At 46.6% G+C, this 19,832-nt stretch overlaps 1 protein-coding gene across 2 annotated transcripts in view; it reads right to left on the reverse strand.

Annotated features, from left to right (window-relative positions):
- Positions 1–19,832, reverse strand: part of LOC135536385 (microsomal glutathione S-transferase 1-like) — a 41,063-nt gene that overhangs the window by 18,368 nt on the left and 2,863 nt on the right. The window contains exon 1 of one of the 2 annotated variants that reach the window (XM_064962729.1): positions 851–1,121. The exons of the other annotated variant lie outside the window; for it this stretch is intronic. Within the exon in view, the coding sequence (XP_064818801.1) occupies positions 851–1,012 (162 nt within the window). The 5' untranslated portion in view covers positions 1,013–1,121. Of the gene's footprint in view, positions 1–850; positions 1,122–19,832 lie in introns of those variants that run through there. 2 annotated transcript variants of the gene reach the window in all.

The following is a 19,832-nucleotide window of genomic DNA, read 5'->3' on the forward strand; positions in this document are numbered from 1 at the left end:
TCCAAAAGAACACGTTTTTGTTACTGCATTAATTGTCCAGTATAACTGCAGTTCAACTACAGTACAGTTATAACTGCAGTTCAACTACAGTACAGTTATAACTGCAGTTCAACTACAGTACAGTTATAACTGCAGTTCAACTACAGTACAGTTATAACTGCAGTTCAACTACAGTACAGTTATAACTGCAGTTCAACTACAGTACAGTTATAACTGCAGTTCAACTACAGTACAGTTATAACTGCAGTTCAACTACAGTACAGTTATAACTGCAGTTCAACTACAGTACAGTTATAACTGCAGGTCAACTACAGTACAGTTATAACTGCAGTTCAACTACAGTACAGTTATAACTGCAGTTCAACTACAGTACAGTTATAACTGCAGTTCAACTACAGTACAGTTATTCTGTAATTACTGAGTCCAAAGTACCACAGTCAAATGCATTTTTGGTTGTGTGTGTTTGTCTGCATGGCTCTCTCTCTCTCTCTCTCTCTCTCTCTCTCTCTCTCTCTCTCTCTCTCTGTGTGTGTGTTTATCTGCCTGCATGCCTCTGCCTCTGTGTGTATGTCTGTGTCTGTGTGTGCGTGTGCGTGTGTGTGTCTGTGTGTGCGTGTGTGTCTGTGTGTGCGTGTGTCTGCGTGTGTCTTTGTCTGTGTGTGGGTGCGTGTGTGTGTGTGTCTCTCTCTCTCTGTGTGTGTGTGTGTGTGTGTGTGTGTGTGTGTGTGTGTGTGTGTGTGTGTGTACCCTATCACCTGCAAGTAGACCAAATGTGTTATCTTCACTCCCTGACCCCTTATTGAAGACAGACAGGTTTCAAAGAGCACCCAGTCAGTTTACGCTGACTCACCCCGAGCAAAAGATAGCAAAGCTGATCTGAGCTGCGCTGGTATGTCTGATCTCGTCTCAATTCCAGTTCTGCTCGGCGAGCTTCGGGTTCAGCGTCCGGGGTTTTGGTTGTGCCGTGATTCCAGAAGCCTAATGAACAGCTATTAATAGCTTGATGATTCATTAAGACGTAAATTATGTAAACTGGACGTGTAACGGATCACGTTTGACAAACAGATGATAAAGATGTATTTAAACCAGATATACAATTTGAAGTTTTCAGGACTTTGAGACGTGGGACGTCGTCAAATACATTTCCTGTGTGTGTGTGTGTGTCTGTGTGTGTGTGTGTGTGTGTGTGTGTGTCTGCTTGCCTGTGTGTGTGTGTGTGTGTGTGTGTGTGTGTGTGTGTGTGTGTGTGTGTGTGTGTGTGTGTGTGTGTGTGTGTGTGTGTGTGTGTGTGTGTGTGTGTGTGTGTGTGTGTGTGTGTGTGTGTGTGTAATGAAGTAGGGCCACACAGCTGCTCATTATGCTAACAGCTCCAGGGCTGTGTCTCCACCAATCACCGACTGCACCCTCAAAAAAAACACAGAAGAAGAAGAGGCCTATTAGTGCTCCATATGTTGAACTGTTGCATATAGGGAGTTGTTTACAGGTGATGAGTTGTTGATGCAACCAATCCAGGTGTGTTCTCTGTGATGAGTTGATGAAGCAACCAAACCAGGTGTGTTCTCTGTGATGAGTTGATGAAGCAACCAAACCAGGTGTGTTCTCTGTGATGAGTTGTTGATACAACCAATCCAGGTGTGTTCTCTGTGATGAGTTGATGAAGCAACCAAACCAGGTGTGTTCTCTGTGATGAGTTGATGAAGCAACCAAACCAGGTGTGTTCTCTGTGATGAGTTGATGATGCAACCAATCCAGGTGTGTTCTCTGTGATGAGTTGATGAAGCAACCAAACCAGGTGTGTTCTCTGTGATGAGTTGATGATGCAACCAATCCAGGTGTGTTTTCTGTGATGAGTTGATGATGCAACCAAACCAGGTGTGTTCTCTGTGATGAGTTGATGATGCAACCAAACCAGGTGTGTTCTCTGTGATGAGTTGTTGATGCAACCAATCCAGGTGTGTTCTCTGTGATGAGTTGATGAAGCAACCAAACCAGGTGTGTTCTCTGTGATGAGTTGATGCAACCAATCCAGGTGTGTTCTCTGTGAGGAGTTGATGATGCAACCAAACCAGGTGTGTTCTCTGTGATGAGTTGATGATGCAACCAATCCAGGTGTGTTCTCTGTGAGGAGTTGATGATGCAACCAAACCAGGTGTGTTCTCTGTGAGGAGTTGATGATGCAACCAAACCAGGTGTGTTCTCTGTGATGAGTTGTTGATGCAACCAATCCAGGTGTGTTCTCTGTGATGAGTTGATGATGCAACCAATCCAGGTGTGTTCTCTGTCATTTGTTGATTCAACCAATCCAGGTGTGTTCTCTGTGATGAGTTGATGAAGCAACCAAACCAGGTGTGTTCTCTGTGATGAGTTGATGATGCAACCAAACCAGGTGTGTTCTCCGTGTGCTTTTTTGAGTTCAGAGCTAAAAAAAATTAATAAAAATGTCCATGTCCCAAATAGCCATTGTTTACATCCTAAATAGTACGCTGTTTTAATAGTATGCGATGTTTCAGAAATCTAGTATACTTTAAAAAGCCTGATGTCCTACCGCTTTCAGGTTTGACAACAGCTGATCAGTTAGATATGGGGACGGGCTACTGAAATCAATGGGATAGCAGGAAACGAGGAGGTCTATAACCAGCCTGAGGAGGTCTATAACCAGCCTGAGGAGGTCTATAACCAGCCTGAGGAGGTCTATAACCAGCCTGAGGAGGTCTATAACCAGCCTGAGGAGGTCTATAACCAGCCTGAGGAGGTCTATAACCAGCCTGAGGAGGTCTATAACCAGCCTGAGGAGGTCTATAACCAGCCTGAGGAGGTCTATAACCAGCCTGAGGAGGTCTATAACCAGCCTGAGGAGGTCTATAACCAGCCTGAGGAGGTCTATAACCAGCCTGAGTAGGTCTATAACCAGCCTGAGGAGGTCTATAACCAGCCTGAGGAGGTCTATAACCAGCCTGAGGAGGTCTATAACCAGCCTGAGGAGGTCTATAACCAGCCTGAGGAGGTCTATAACCAGCCTGAGGAGGTCTATAACCAGCCTGAGGAGGTCTATAACCAGCCTGAGGAGGTCTATAACCAGCCTGAGGAGGTCTATAACCAGCCTGAGGAGGTCTATAACCAGCCTGAGGAGGTCTATAACCAGCCTGAGGAGGTCTGTAACTCCATTAGGTTGAATGTGATACTCTGTCTATTAGCAGCCTGAATAGGGCTATAGGCTGTGGTATAGGTTGAATAGGCCTATCATTCCATTAGGTTGAATAGGCCTACAACTTCATTAGGTTGAATAGGTCTATAACTCCATTAGGTTGAATGTGATAGTCTTTCTATAACCAGCCTGAATAGGTCTATAACACCATTAGGTTGAATGTGATAGTCTGTCTATAACCAGTCTAAGTAGGCCTACAGCTCCATTAGGTTAAATGTGGTAGTCTGTCTATAACCAGCCTGAATAGGCCTACAACTCCATTAGGTTGAATAGGCCTACAGCTCCATTAGGTTGAATGCGATAGTCTGTCTATAACCAGCCTGAATAGGTCTATAACCAGCCTGAATAGGTCTATAACACCATTAGGTTGAATGTGATAGTCTGTCTATAACCAGTCTAAGTAGGCCTACAGCTCCATTAGGTTAAATGTGGTAGTCTGTCTATAACCAGTCTAAGTAGGCCTACAGCTCCATTAGGTTAAATGTGGTAGTCTGTCTATAACCAGCCTGAATAGGTCTACAGCTCCATTAGGTTGAATGTGATAGTCTGTCTATAACCAGCCTGAATAGGTCTATAACCAGCCTGAATAGGCCCATAACTCCCATTCCTATTCTATTCGGAGTTTAGAGAAATTAATCAAATTGGAAAGTAGCTATTTTCAGGCTGGTTAATGTGACGCATGTACAGTATGTTAAATTCGGGAATAAATCCACCCGCACTCGGCCCGCCCACCTACTCAGCCAATCAGGATCCGCTCCCGCGTTGGGAATAAATCCACCCGCACTCGGCCCGCCCACCTACTCAGCCAATCAGGATCCACTCCCCCGTTGGGAATAAATCCACCCGCACTCGGCCCGCCCACCTACTCAGCCAATCAGGATCCACTCCCGCGTTGCGCCCGCGGCATGCTGCATACCTTCAGCCTATACGGTACGTGCAAAGTAGGACGCGACGATTAGTACATAGTATGCAGTTTAAGTATGTAGTACGCTAGTTTTGTTGGGGGGGGGGGGGGGGACACGGCCACTGTGTGAAGTATATACTTCTTGTCGTGGAGTTCATCTGACATGATTTTCAAAAAGCAAAGTCCGGGTTGAAGGCCAGAGTCTGTTTGAAAACGAGATGCTCTTATGGTCGGGGGGGGGGGGGGGTTTCAAAGCCCTCTTCACGATCCTCTGTTCCTCTCAACCGCGTCCCCTAGCGTCTAGATTTAATCAGTCCAAAGGAGGGGACCACGAATAGAGCTTTGTCCCCCCCCCCCAGCTGTTTGTTAGTCTACAACCAATCAGTGCTGGGGACAGCTGTTTATTAGTGTCTACATCCAATCAGTGCTAGGGACAGCTGTTTGTTAGAGTCTACAACCAATCAGTGCTAGGGACAGCTGTTTGTTAGAGTCTACAACCAATCAGTGCTAGGGACAGCTGTTTGTTAGAGTCTACAACCAATCAGTGCTAGGGACAGCTGTTTGTTAGAGTCTACAACCAATCAGTGCCCGGGACAGCTGTTTGCTAGAGTACAAACTCAAGAGTACAAACTCAGAAGAGAAACAGAGTTGACAATCAATTCCTGATGCAGGTTGTCTGTTGCTATAGCAATATGTGGGTTGTGAACTGAACAAGCTTCACATCGCTGTTCAGAAGAGGAACATACAGTAACTGACCTCCTGTCTGTGCTGTAGCTGTAGGTGGGCTGTCTGTGAGTACTGCTGCCTGTTGGACACAGTGTACAAATATATTGATTTGTCAGCAGCATTAAAAACACACCATTCCCCAAAACAATGGGTCGGTCGTTGCGGATCGGCCTCTTCGAAAAAGGTTGAAGACGGACGACCAGGACATGGAGGGAGAATTTAAATTCCTCACGTCGTCCGTCTGTGTCCAGCTCTAAGTGATTAGGGATGTCATCGTCCTCCAATCTCTCTCTTTTATTCTCTATCTCTCTCTCTCTCTGAATTTCAATTCTATTTTAATTTAATTAAGGGGCTTTATTGGCATGGGAAACACATGTTAACATTGCTAAAGCAAGAGAAATAGATAATAAACAAAAGAGAAATAAACAATAAAATGTTTGTTAATGCTTTCTAATGTGTCAAGTAATTATCTTTTTGGTTTTCTCCTAATTTGTTTGGGTCTAATTGTGCTGCTGTCCTGGGGCTCTGTGGGGTGTGTTTGTGAACAGAGCCCCAGGACCAGCTTGCTTAGGGGACTCTTCTCCAGGTTCATCTCTCTGTAGGTGATGACTTTGGTTTGGGAAGGTTTGGGAATCACTTCCTTTTAGGTGGTTGTAGAATTTAACAGCTCATTTCTGGATTTTGATAATTAGCGGGTATCGGCCTAATTCTGCTCTGCATGCGTTATTTGGTGTTCTACGTTGTACACGGGGGATATTTTTGCAGAAACTCTCTCTCTCTCTCTCTCTCAATTCAATTCAATTCAAGGGGCTTTATTGGCATGGGAAACATGTGTTAACATTGCCAAAGCAAGTAAGGTAAACAATAAAAATTAACAGTAGACATCACACATACAGAAGTTTCAAAACAATAAAGACATTGAAAATGTCATATTATATATATATATACAGTGTTTTTACAAGGTACGAATTTGAAAGGACACAAGATAAAATAAATAAGCATAGATATGGGTTGTATTTACAATGGTGCTTGTTCCTCACTGGTTGCCCTTTTCTCGTGGCAACAGGTCACAAATCTTGCTGCTCTGATGGCACACTGTGGAATTTCACCCAGTAGATATGGGAGTTTTTCAAAATTGGATTTGTTTTCGAATTCTTTGTGGATCTGTGTAATCTGAGGGAAATATGTCTCTCTAATATGGTCATACATTGGGCAGGAGGTTAGGAAGTGCAGCTCAGTTTCCACCTCATTTTGTGGGCAGTGAGCACATAGCCTGTCTTCTCTTGAGAGCCATGTCTGCCTACGGCGGCCTTTCTCAATAGCAAGGCTATGCTCGCTGAGTCTGTACATAGTCAAAGCTTTCCTTAATTTTGGGTCAGTCACAGTGGTCAGGTATTCTGCCGCTGTGTACTCTCTGTGTAGGGCCAAATAGCATTCTAGTTTGCTCTGTTTTTTTGTTAATTCTTTCCAATGTGTCAAGTAATTATCTTTTTGTTTTCTCATGATTTGGTTGGGTCTAATTGTGCTGCTGTCATGGGGCTCTGTAGGGTGTGTTTGTGTTTGTGAACAGAGCCCCAGGACCAGCTTGCTTAGGGACTCTTCTCCAGGTTCATCTCTCTGTAGGTGATGGCTTTGTTGTGGAAGGTTTGGGAATCGCTTCCTTTTAGGTGGTTATAGAATTTAACAGCTCTTTTCTGGATTTTGATAATTAGTGGGTATCGGCCTAATTCTGCTCTGCATGCACTATTTGGTGTTCTACGTTGTACACGGAGGATATTTTTGCAGAATTCTGCGTGCAGAGTCTCAATTTGGTGTTTGTCCCATTTTGTAAAGTCTTGGTTGGTGAGCGGACCCCAGACCTCACAACCATAAAGGGCAATGGGCTCTATGACTGATTCAAGTATTTTTAGCCAAATCCTAATTGGTATGTTGAAATTTATGTTCCTTTTGATGGCATAGAATGCCCTTCTTGCCTTGTCTCTCAGATCGTTCACAGCTTTGTGGAAGTTACCTGTGGCGCTGATGTTTAGGCCAAGGTATGTATAGTTTTTTGTGTGCTCTAGGGCAACAGTGTCTAGATGGAATTTGTATTTGTGGTCCTGGTGACTGGACCTTTTTTGGAACACCATTATTTTGGTCTTACTGAGATTTACTGTCAGGGCCCAGGTCTGACAGAATCTGTGCATAAGATCTAGGTGCTGCTGTAGGCCCTCCTTGGTTGGTGACAGAAGCACCAGATCATCAGCAAACAGCAGACATTTGACTTCAGATTCTAGTAGGGTGAGGCCGGGTGCTGCAGACTTTTCTAGTGCCCGTGCCAGTTCGTTGATATATATGTTGAAGAGGGTGGGGCTTAAGCTGCATCCCTGTCTAACCCCACGACCCTGTGTGAAGTAATTTGTGTGTTTTTTGCCAATTTTAACCGCACACTTGTTGTTTGTGTACATGGATTTTATGATGTCGTATGTTTTACCCCCAACACCACTTTCCATCAGTTTGTATAGCAGACCCTCATGCCAAATTGAGTCGAAGGCTTTTTTGAAATCAACAAAGCATGAGAAGACTTTGCCTTTGTTTTGGTTTGTTTGGTTGTCAATTAGGGTGTGCAGGGTGAATACATGGTCTGTTGTACGGTAATTTGGTAAAAAGCCAATTTGACATTTGCTCAGTACATTGTTTTCATTGAGGAAGTGTACGAGTCTGCTGTTAATGATAATGCAGAGGATTTTCCCAAGGTTACTGTTGACGCATATTCCACGGTAGTTATTGGGGTCAAATTTGTCTCCATTTTTGTGGATTGGGGTGATCAGTCCTTGGTTCCAAATATTGGGGAAGATGCCAGAGCTAAGGATGATGTTAAAGAGTTTTAGTATAGCCAATTGGAATTTGTTGTCTGTATATTTGATCATTTCATTGAGGATACCATCAACACCACAGGCCTATTTTGTCCTGTAACTCATTCAATGTAATTGGAGAATCCAGTGGGTTCTGGTAGTCTTTAATAGTTGATTCTAAGATCTGTATTTGATCATGTATATGTTTTTGCTCTTTATTCTTTGTTATAGAGCCAAAAAGATTGGAGAAGTGGTTTACCCATACATCTCCATTTTGGATAGATAATTCTTCGTGTTGTTGTTTGTTTAGTGTTTTCCAATTTTCCCAGAAGTGGTTAGAGTCTATGGATTCTTCAATTACATTGAGCTGATTTCTGACATGCTGTTCCTTCTTTTTCCGTAGTGTATTTCTGTATTGTTTTAGTGATTCACCATAGTGAAGGCGTAGACTCAGGTTTTCCGGGTCTCTATGTTTTTGGTTGGACAGGTTTCTCAATTTCTTTCTTAGATTTTTGCATTCTTCATCAAACCATTTGTCATTGTTGTTAATTTTCTTCGGTTTTCTATTTGAGATTTTTAGATTTGATAGGGAAGCTGAGAGGTCAAATATACTGTTAAGATTTTCTACTGCCAAGTTTACACCTTCACTATTACAGTGGAACGTTTTACCCAGGAAATTGTCTAAAAGGGATTGAATTTGTTGTTGCCTAATTGTTTTTTGGTAGGTTTCCAAACTGCATTCCTTCCATCTATAGCATTTCTCAATGTTACTCAGTTCCTTTGGCTTTGATGCCTCATGATTGAGTATTGCTCTGTTTAGGTAGACTGTGATTTTGCTGTGGTCTGATAGGGGTGTCAGTGGGCTGACTGTGAACGCTCTGAGAGACTCTGGGTTGAGGTCAGTGATAAAGTAGTCTACAGTACTACTGCCAAGAGATGAGCTATAGGTGTACCTACCATAGGAGTCCCCTCGAAGCCTACCATTGACTATGTACATACCCAGCGTGCGACAGAGCTGCAGGAGTTGTGACCCGTTTTTGTTGGTTATGTTGTCATAGTTGTGCCTAGGGGGCATACGGGGAGGGAATGCTGTCACCTCCAGGCAGGTGTTTGTCCCCCTGTGTGCTGAGGGTGTCAGGTTCTTGTCCGGTTCTGGCATTTAGGTCGCCACAGACTAGTACATGTCCCTGGGCCTGGAAGTGATTGATTTCCCCCTCCAGGATGGAGAAGCTGTCTTCATTAAAATATGGGGATTCTAGTGGGGGGATATAGGTAGCACACAGGAGGACATTTTTCTCTGTTAGAATAATTTCCTTTTGAATTTCTAGCCAAATGTAGAATGTTCCTGTTTTGATTAATTTAATGGAGTGAGTTAGGTCTGCTCTATACCAAATTAGCATACCCCCCGAGTCCCTTCCCTGTTTCACACCTGGTAGTTTGGTGGATGGGACTACCAGCTCTCTGTAACCTAGAGGGCATCCAGTGGGTCTGTCTCCTCTATACCAGGTTTCTTGCAGGATGACAATGTCTGTATTACCGATTTCTTTGGTGAAGTCCGGGTTTCTGCTCTTCAGGCCAAAGGCAGATGACCTCAGGCCTTGGATATTCCAGGATGAAATAGTAAAGGCTTTTTGTTCCATAAAGTGTCCAATGTTGTTGGTTGTGGTTTGGCCTCAGGCCAGTAAGTGTGAGCAGAGTCTGCTGAGCATCTGGTACATGCCATTGGCTTGGGCGAGTGTGAGAGTGGGGGTTGGGACTGTTTGCCCGCTCACTACCTGGGCGTATGTGTGGCTTCCATGTTGAGGCCCTCTTTGCGGGGGTGGGGTGCATGGGGTGGGCAGGAGTGGCATAGGTCTGATCTGAGGGGGCCTAAATGGGGTGTGGGCATGGTTGACGTGGGGGTGTTGATTGGTGGGGGTAGGGGTGTGGATGTGTCTGGGTGTGCGGTGGTCTGGGTGTAATTCCTCTTGGCGTGGGTCCTCTATGTGTAGGTCCGGGGGGGGGGTCCTGCAGGTCTGGGAGGGTGTCTCGCTGGTCTGGGTGGGGTGTCTATTGATCTGTTGCTCCTGTGTGAAGTGTTGGGGATACGTTTGAGAGCGATGTCCTTTAGAGTTCGGGCAAAGATGGGCACTGCTGCCTTGTAGAGGTGGACCTGGTCATAGAGGCTGTTCAAGTCCAGGGTGGAGTGGTGGGCCAGGAAAACGTTTGGTTTTGAGGCACAGTCACGGGAAATACTTGCGTTTACCCGCTGTATTGTGGCAGGGTGGAAGTCTTTTCGTGGTAGCAGGGTGGAGATAACCACTTGTGCGTTGGGGAAAGTAGAAGAAGCCTTTTCAATCACTCCCTTCAGTGCTGTGGCCACTCTTTCCTGCCGTGCCCTCAGGTCGTTTGTGCCTGTGTGTATTATTATGTGGCTGGGTGAGCCTAGTTTGGCCTCAGACAGAAGGTCTAGGGCGCTCTGGGTGTTTGGACACCAGAGTTTAGATACACTGTGTTTGGGAAAAAGTTTTTTTTCTTCTATATATTTCCCATTTGAGTCCATAAGTAGTACAATCTGTGTCTTGTGTTTGTCCTCAGTGGGTGTGGGGGGGTTATCAGAAGGGCTATCAGGGTGGCTGACAGGGGGGGGGTGCTCAGAGGGGGTGAGAGCCGGCGGGCTTGGGGTTCTTCATTTGTCTGTTCTGCTGTGGTGTCGAGACTTTTGTTGGGTGCTGAGGTGGGCTGTTCTGCTTGCTCCTCTGTGGGGGTGGCCACCTCTCTAGTGGGTTGTTCTCTGTCACACGCCGTCCCCCTCAACCTCTCCTCCATCCCCCTCACCCTCTCCTCCATCCCCCTCAACCTCTCCTCCACCAGCAGTCTGATACTCTCCTCTAGTGCTCTGTTCTGCTCCTCTTTCTCCTGTTGTATTTGTCTCACCACTGTCCAAAGTGCAGATATGTCTCTGTCCACCTCCAGCTCTCCTGGTCTGGTTAAGGGGCTGTTGTTGTGCTGGGCTGTTGTCTGGGTCTGTGCTGACTGAAGTGTGATCACCTGCTGTTCCAGCTCCACCTGTCTTATCTCCAGCTGGGTGAATTTGTCCTTCATTTCAATGAGGGAGTGATAATCTGTGTTGGGGGGTTGACTCTCCGCTGGGGGTTGCTCGTCTGTGGGGTTACATAGTGAAGAGGTCTGGTCTGACCCGCTCGGTGTGGGGGTATCTTTATCAAGGGAGAGCTTCTCCTGCTGGGCTAATTCTTTGATTAGGTGAAAGTCCAGCTGAAACTGTTTGGGGTTACTTTGTACCATCACTGTTCCGGACTTATAGATATTAATATTACTTGACTCAGAGTCCTCGTTATCAAGTATTCTGAGTTTCCAGCCCTCGTTAACCCCCCCTCTCTTAACAAAGGGGTAGTGTGCTAATATAGCACTGTGCCATGCCAGGGGATGGTTTGTGTGGAAGATAAGGTTGCTGATGTTCCCATTTTTGTAATAGTCAGCAAAAAGTGTCTCTTGATTTTCCATAAGGAGCTTTATTTTGTAATCTTTTCTTGACTTATCATTCTTTACATGCAAAGGGTACTGTATTTTAATTACCTCTGAACAGCGGGAGGGAGCCTCTAAGGCCTCTCCATTTGGTTGGGGTAGACTGTGTGACTCTCCTGCCATTGTTGGGCTAATGGGCTTTGACACCTCTCACTTGACACGTCAGTACTAGTTGAAGCTGTATCAAGCTTGGCAGAATTATGTTAGAATTCAGTCCTTATAAAGTAATGTTTTGTATTTTTCTTCTTGGCTTTTGGCTTTTAAAATATAGTTTCGGACTAAGCATTACTCACTCAGTTCCAGGTTGGATGGGGTTTTCCAGGTTTCTGTTGTTTTCCAGAGAATTTGCTGTATAGAGAAATAAATCTTGGTAGTTGTGAACCTTCCAGGTGATTCCGTAATTCCGTCCAAAATCAGGTTGTAGGTTTTAAGTTTTGATTTGAAGTGGGGGTTATGTTGTAGAGGGTAGAATCCAGTATGTGTTCCTGACAAAAAATCCAAGTTTATCTAACTCCAAATCTATCTTTTTTAAAGAAAATGCTGAAAAATGCAGGAGCTCATCTGATCTGTGACCTCTCTGCTCTCTCTGCTCTCTCTCTCTCTCTCTCTCTCTCTCTCTCTCTCTCTCGCCCTCCCTCTCGCTACCCCCCATCGGTCCAGCCGGCTCAGTTTACAGAACAACAAGAAAGGTATGTCATGATACTGTCTGTTAGACACTCTGGTGGGGGGGGGGTGGGGGGGGGCTTGTTGTGTCTTCTATTAAAGCATCCTCATTAACTAATATATTAAAGGATGCCCTACTGCCATGAAACCAAACTGCACGGGGAGAACAACGTTCAGAATAAAGGTGTAGAGTCTGAGTTTTAGCTGTCTGTCTCTATGTGGGAGGTACCCTGGGGTTATATACACTGTATTCATTTCTGTATACAACCACCTCTCTCTTGCTCTCATCGGCAGCCAGGTACTGAGAGACGATGCTAAGGTACAGAGGTACAGTAGGCTTCTTATGGTGGGGAGACCTGGCCATGTGTTTTCAGGTCTGTAGTCTGCTGATGGTTTAGAGACCTGACCATGTGTTTTCAGGTCTGTAGTCTCCTGGTGGTGGGGAGACCTGACCATGTGTTTCCAGGTCTGTAGTCTCCTGATGGTTTAGAGACCTGGCCATGTGTTTTCAGGTCTGTAGTCTGCTGATGGTTTAGAGACCTGACCATGTGTTTTCAGGTCTGTAGTCTCCTGATGGTTTAGAGACCTGGCCATGTGTTTTCAGGTCTGTAGTCTGCTGATGGTTTAGAGACCTGACCATGTGTTTTCAGGTCTGTAGTCTCCTGATGGTTTAGAGACCTGACCATGTGTTTTCAGGTCTGTAGTCTCCTGATGGTTTAGAGACCTGACCATGTGTTTCCAGGTCTGTAGTCTCCTGATGGTTTAGAGACCTGACCATGTGTTTTCAGGTCTGTAGTCTCCTGATGGTTTAGAGACCTGACCATGTGTTTTCAGGTCTGTAGTCTCCTGATGGTTTAGAGACCTGACCATGTGTTTCCAGGTCTGTAGTCTCCTGATGGTTTAGAGACCTGACCATGTGTTTCCAGGTCTGTAGTCTCCTGATGGTTTAGAGACCTGACCATGTGTTTTCAGGTCTGTAGTCTCCTGATGGTGGGTAGACCTGACCATGTGTTTCCAGGTCTGTAGTCTCCTGATGGTTTAGAGACCTGACCATGTGTTTTCAGGTCTGTAGTCTCCTGATGGTGGGGAGACCTGACCATGTGTTTCCAGGTCTGTAGTCTCCTGATGGTTTAGAGACCTGGCCATGTGTTTTCAGGTCTGTAGTCTCCTGATGGTTTAGAGACCTGACCATGTGTTTTCAGGTCTGTAGTCTCCTGATGGTGGGGAGACCTGACCATGTGTTTTCAGGTCTGTAGTCTCCTGATGGTTTAGAGACCTGACCATGTGTTTTCAGGTCTGTAGTCTCCTGATGGTTTAGAGACCTGACCGTGTGTTTTCAGGTCTGTAGTCTCCTGATGGTTTAGAGACCTGGCCATGTGTTTTCAGGTCTGTAGTCTCCTGATGGTTTAGAGACCTGACCATGTGTTTTCAGGTCTGCAGTCTCCTGATGGTGGGGAGACCTGACCATGTGTTTTCAGGTCTGTAGTCTCCTGATGGTTTAGAGACCTGACCATGTGTTTTCAGGTCTGTAGTCTCCTGATGGTTTAGAGACCTGACCATGTGTTTTCAGGTCTGTAGTCTCCTGATGGTTTAGAGACCTGACCATGTGTTTTCAGGTCTGTAGTCTCCTGATGGTGGGGAGACCTGACCATGTGTTTCCAGGTCTGTAGTCTCCTGATGGTGGGGAGCCCTGACCATGTGTTTTCAGGTCTGTAGTCTCCTGATGGTTTAGAGACCTGACCATGTGTTTTCAGGTCTGTAGTCTCCTGATGGTTTAGAGACCTGATCATGTGTTTTCAGGTCTGTAGTCTACTGATGGTTTAGAGACCTGACCATGTGTTTCCAAGTCTGTAGTCTACTGATGGTTTAGAGACCTGACCATGTGTTTCCAGGTCTGTAGTCTCCTGATGGTTTAGAGACCTGACCATGTGTTTTCAGGTCTGTAGTCTCCTGATGGTGGGGAGACCTGACCATGTGTTTTCAGGTCTGTAGTCTCCTGATGGTTTAGAGACCTGACCATGTGTTTTCAGGTCTGTAGTCTCATGATGGTGGGGAGACCTGACCATGTGTTTTCAGGTCTGTAGTCTCCTGATGTTTTAGAGACCTGACCATGTGTTTTCAGGTCTGTAGTCTCCTGATGGTGGGGAGACCTGACCATGTGTTTTCAGGTCTGTAGTCTCCTGATGGTTTAGAGACCTGGCCATGTGTTTTCAGGTCTGTAGTCTCCTGATGGTGGGGAGACCTGACCATGTGTTTCCAGGTCTGTAGTCTCCTGATGGTTTAGAGACCTGACCATGTGTTTTCAGGTCTGTAGTCTCCTGATGGTGGGGAGACCTGGCCATGTGTTTTCAGGTCTGTAGTCTCCTGATGGTGGGGAGACCTGACCATGTGTTTCCAGGTCTGTAGTCTCCTGATGGTGGGGAGACCTGACCATGTGTTTTCAGGTCTGTAGTCTCCTGATGGTGGGGAGACCTGACCATGTGTTTTCAGGCCTGTAGTCTCCTGATGGTTTAGAGACCTGACCATGTGTTTTCAGGCCTGTAGTCTCCTGATGGTTTAGAGACCTGGCCATGTGTTGTCAGGTCTGTAGTCTCCTGATGGTTTAGAGACCTGACCATGTGTTTTCAGGTCTGTAGTCTCCTGATGGTTTAGAGACCTGACCATGTGTTTTCAGGTCTGTAGTCTCCTGATGGTTTAGAGACCTGACCATGTGTTTTCAGGTCTGTAGTCTCCTGATGGTTTAGAGACCTGACCATGTGTTTCCAGGTCTGTAGTCTCCTGATGGTTTAGAGACCTGACCATGTGTTTCCAGGTCTGTAGTCTCCTGATGGTTTAGAGACCTGACCATGTGTTTTCAGGTCTGTAGTCTCCTGATGGTGGGGAGACCTGACCATGTGTTTCCAGGTCTGTAGTCTCCTGATGGTTTAGAGACCTGACCATGTGTTTTCAGGCCTGTAGTCTCCTGATGGTGGGGAGACCTGGTCATGTGTTTTCAGGTCTGTAGTCTCCTGATGGTGGGGAGACCTGACCATGTGTTTTCAGGTCTGTAGTCTCCTGATGGTTTAGAGACCTGACCATGTGTTTTCAGGTCTGTAGTCTCCTGATGGTTTAGAGACCTGACCATGTGTTTTCAGGTCTGTAGTCTCCTGATGGTTTAGAGACCTGACCATGTGTTTTCAGGTCTGTAGTCTCCTGATGGTTTAGAGACCTGGCCATGTGTTTTCAGGTCTGTAGTCTCCTGATGGTGGGGAGACCTGACCATGTGTTTCCAGGTCTGTAGTCTCCTGATGGTTTAGAGACCTGACCATGTGTTTTCAGGTCTGTAGTCTCCTGATGGTGGGGAGACCTGACCATGTGTTTTCAGGTCTGTAGTCTCCTGATGGTGGGGAGACCTGACCATGTGTTTTCAGGTCTGTAGTCTCCTGATGGTTTAGAGACCTGACCATGTGTTTTCAGGTCTGTAGTCTCCTGATGGTTTAGAGACCTGACCATGTGTTTTCAGGTCTGTAGTCTCCTGATGGTTTAGAGACCTGACCATGTGTTTCCAGGTCTGTAGTCTCCTGATGGTTTAGAGACCTGACCATGTGTTTTCAGGTCTGTAGTCTCCTGATGGTTTAGAGACCTGACCATGTGTTTTCAGGTCTGTAGTCTCCTGATGGTTTAGAGACCTGACCATGTGTTTCCAGGTCTGTAGTCTCCTGATGGTTTAGAGACCTGACCATGTGTTTCCAGGTCTGTAGTCTCCTGATGGTGGGGAGACCTGACCATGTGTTTCCAGGTCTGTAGTCTCCTGATGGTTTAGAGACCTGACCATGTGTTTTCAGGTCTGTAGTCTCCTGATGGTTTAGAGACCTGACCATGTGTTTCCAGGTCTGTAGTCTCCTGATGGTTTAGAGACCTGACCATGTGTTTCCAGGTCTGTAGTCTCATGATGGTGGGGAGACCTGACCATGTGTTTTCAGGTCTGTAGTCTCCTGATGGTTTAGAGACCTGACCATGTGTTTTCAGGTCTGTAGTCTCCTGATGGTGGGGAGACCTGACCATGTGTTTTCAGGTCTGTAGTCTCCTGATGGTTTAGAGACCTGACCATGTGTTTCCAGGTCTGTAGTCTCCTGATGGTTTAGAGACCTGACCATGTGTTTCCAGGTCTGTAGTCTCCTGATGGTGGGGAGACCTGACCATGTGTTTTCAGGTGACTGACTGAGGTAGAAACTCACAGGCCTGACAGGGAGGGAGGGAAGTAAGGAAGGAAGTAAGGAAGGAAGGAAGTAAGGAAGGAAGGAAGGAAGGAAGGAAGGAAGGAAGGAAGGAAGGAAGGAAGGAAGGAAGGAAGGAAGGAAAGAAGGAAGGAAGGAGTGGATTTGTACAACTTAGACCGTCTGCTCCTGGCCATGTCCTTCTTCCCTGAGGACAGCTGCAGGACAAAGTGTGTCCTTCCCTGAGGACAGCTGCAGGACAAAGTGTGTCCTTCCCTGAGGACAACTGCAGGACAAAGTGTCTCCTTCCCTGAGGACAGCTGCAGGACAAAGTGTCTCCTTCCCTGAGGACAGCTGCAGGACAAAGTGTCTCCTTCCCTGAGGACAGCTGCAGGACAAAGTGTCTCCTTCCCTGAGGACAGCTGCAGGACAAAGTGTCTCCTTCCCTGAGGACAGCTGCAGGGAAGCTGCACCGTAGGGATGGTGCCAGGTTTCCTCCAGACGTGACGCTTGGCATTCAGGCCAAAGAGTTCAATCTTGGTTTCATCAGACCAGAGAATCTTGTTTCTTATGGTCTAAGAGTCTTTAGGTGCCTTTTGGGAAACTCCAAGCCGGCTGTCATGTGCCTTTTACTGAGGAGTGGCTTCTGTCTGACCACTCTACCCTAGAGGCCTGATTGGTGGAGTGCTGCAGAGATGGTTGTCCTTCTGGAAGGTTCTCCCCATCTCCTAAGAGGAACTCTAGAGCTCTGTCAGAGTGACCATCGGGTTCTTGGTCACCCCCGATTGCTCAGTTTGTCCAAGCAGCCGGCTATAGGAAGAGTGTTCGTGGTTCCAAACTTCTTCCATTTTAGAATGATGGAGGCCACTGTGATCTTGGGAACCTTCAATGCTGAAGAAATGTTTTGGTACCCTTCTCCAGATCTGTGCCTCGACCCAATCCTGTCTCGGAGCTCTATGGACAATCCCTCGGACATCATGGCTTGGTTTTTGCTCTGACATGCACTGTCAACTGTGGGACCTTACAGCTGTGTGCCTTTCAAATCATGTCCAATCAATTGAATTTAGCACAGGTGGACTCCAATCAAGTTGTAGTATGTAAATAAGATATTTTTGTTTTCTATTTTTAATAAATTTGCTGCGTCATTATGAGCTATTGTGTATAGATTGGGGTATTGTTTGTAGATTGATGAGGGAAAATGTTTTAATGAATCAATTTTAGAATTAGGCTGAAACATAACAAAATATGGCAAAGACATGAAGACATGGCTAAAGGTCAATCAGATTTGTGAACATGGTCCCTAGCTGTGTGTTGCCGCTTTCCATGTGGTCTGTTGTCTGTAGCTTGTGAGGTGTGGAAACACTTTGTTGCTTTTATGAATTTTGTCTTGCTGCTTTTTGCTCTATGTTGCTCTGTCTGTATGCTACGTCTTGCTTGTTCTATGTTGCTATTGTCTATATTGTAATTGTTTTTAATAACCTGCCCAGGGACTGCGGTTGAAAATTAGCCGGCTGGCTAAAACCGGCACTTTTACTGAAACGTTGATTAATGTGCACTGTCCCTGTAAAAATAAAAATAAACTCAAACTTAAACTCAAACTCAAATGTCAAAGGGGTCTGAATACTTTCCAAATGCCCCGTATATTCCTCTGCTATGTACTGTTATATTATATATAATATATATTCCTGTGTACTGTTATATTATATATAATATATATTCCTATGTACTGTTATATTATATATAATATATATTCCTCTCCTGTGTACTGTTATATTATATATAATATATATTCCTCTCCTATGTACTGTTATATTATATATAATATATATTCCTCTCCTGTGTACTGTTATATTATATATAATATATATTCCTGTGTACTGTTATATTATATATAATATATATTCCTCTCCTGTGTACTGTTATATTATATATAATATATATTCCTCTCCTGTGTACTGTTATATTATATATAATATATATTCCTCTCCTGTGTACTGTTATATTATATATAATATATATTCCTCTCCTGTGTACTGTTATATTATATATAATATATAACAAGGAGGGAAGGAGGGGATAGAGAGATGGAGGTGTGGTGGTGTGGTGGTGTGGTGGTGTGGAGGTGTGGAGGTGTGGTGGTGAGGAGGTGTGGTGGTGTGGAGGTGTGGAGGTGTGGTGGTGTGGTGGTGTGGAGGTGTGGTGGTGTGGTGGTGTGGAGGTGTGGAGGTGTGGTGGTGTGGTGGTGTGGAGGTGTGGAGGTGTGGTGGTGAGGAGGTGTGGAGGTGTGGTGGTGTGGAGGTGTAGAGGTGTGGTGGTGTGGAGGTGTGGTGGTGTGGAGGTGTGGAGGTGTGGTGGTGAGGAGGTGTGGAGGTGTGGTGGTGTGGTGGTGAGGAGGTGTAGAGGTGTAGAGGTGTGGTGGTGTGGATGTGTAGAGGTGTGGTGGTGTGGTGGTGTGGTGGTGAGGAGGTGTGGTGGTGTGGTGGTGTGGTGGTGTGGAGGTGTAGAGGTGTGGCCGTGTGGTGGTGTGCTGGTGTAGAGGTGTGGTGGTGTGGAGGTGTGGTGGTGTGGAGGTGTAGAGGTGTGGAGGTGTGGAGGTGTAGAGGTGTGGTGGTGTGGTGGTCTGGTGGTGTGGAGGTGTAGAGGTGTGGTCGTGTGGTGGTGTGCTGGTGTAGAGGTGTGGTGGTGTGGTGGTGTGGAGGTGTGGTGGTGTGGAGGTGTAGAGGTGTGGTGGTGTGGAGGTGTGGAGGTGTAGAGGTGTGGAGGTGTAGAGGTCTGGTGGTGTGGTGGTGTAGTGGTGTGGTGGTGTGGTGGTGTGGTGGTGTGGAGGTGTGGTGGTGTAGAGGTGTGGTGGTGTGGAGGTGTGGTGGTGTGGAGGTGTGGAGGTGTAGAGGTGTGGTGGTGTGGTGGTGTGGAGGTGTGGTGGTGTGGTGGTGTAGAGGTGTGGTGGTGTGGTGGTGTGGAGGTGTAGAGGTGTGGTGGTGTGGAGGTGTGGTGGTGTGGTGGTGTGGTGGTGTGGAGTTCTGGTGGTGTGGTGGTGTGGATGTGGAGGTGTGGTGGTGTGGAGGTGTAGAGGTGTGGTGGTGTGGAGGTGTGGTGGTGTGGATGTGTAGAGGTGTGGTGGTGTGGTGGTGTAGAGGTGTGGTGGTGTGGAGGTGTAGAGGTGTGGTGGTGTGGTGGTGTGGATGTCTGGTGGTGTGGTGGTGTGGTGGTGAGGAGGTGTGGTGGTGTGGAGGTGTGGTGGTGTGGTGGTGTGGAGGTGTGGTGGTGTGGTGGTGTGGTGGTGTGGTGGTGTGGTGGTGTGGAGGTGTGGTGGTGTAGAGGTGTGGTGGTGTGGTGGTGTGGTGGTGTGGTGGTGTGGAGGTGTGGAGGTGTGGTGGTGTGGTGGTGTAGAGGTGTGGTGGTGTGGAGGTGTGGTGGTGTGGAGGTGTGGAGGTGTGGTGGTGTGGAGGTGTGGAGGTGTAGAGGTGTGGTGGTGTGGTGGTGAGGAGGTGTAGAGGTGTGGAGGTGTAGAGGTGTAGAGGTGTGGTGGTGTGGTGGTGTGGTGGTGTGGAGGTGTGGTGGTGTGGTGGTGTGGAGGTGTGGTGGTGTGGTGGTGTGGAGGTGTGGTGGTGTAGAGGTGTGGTGGTGAGGAGGTGTAGAGGTGTGGAGGTGTAGAGGTGTGGTGGTGTGGTGGTGTGGAGGTGTGGTGGTGTGGTGGTGTGGAGGTGTGGTGGTGTGGTGGTGTGGTGGTGTGGTGGTGTGGAGGTGTGGTGGTGTAGAGGTGTGGTGGTGTGGTGGTG

This window comes from Oncorhynchus masou, unplaced genomic scaffold (assembly GCF_036934945.1).
Source record: "Oncorhynchus masou masou isolate Uvic2021 unplaced genomic scaffold, UVic_Omas_1.1 unplaced_scaffold_609, whole genome shotgun sequence".
Lineage (NCBI taxonomy): Eukaryota > Metazoa > Chordata > Actinopteri > Salmoniformes > Salmonidae > Oncorhynchus > Oncorhynchus masou.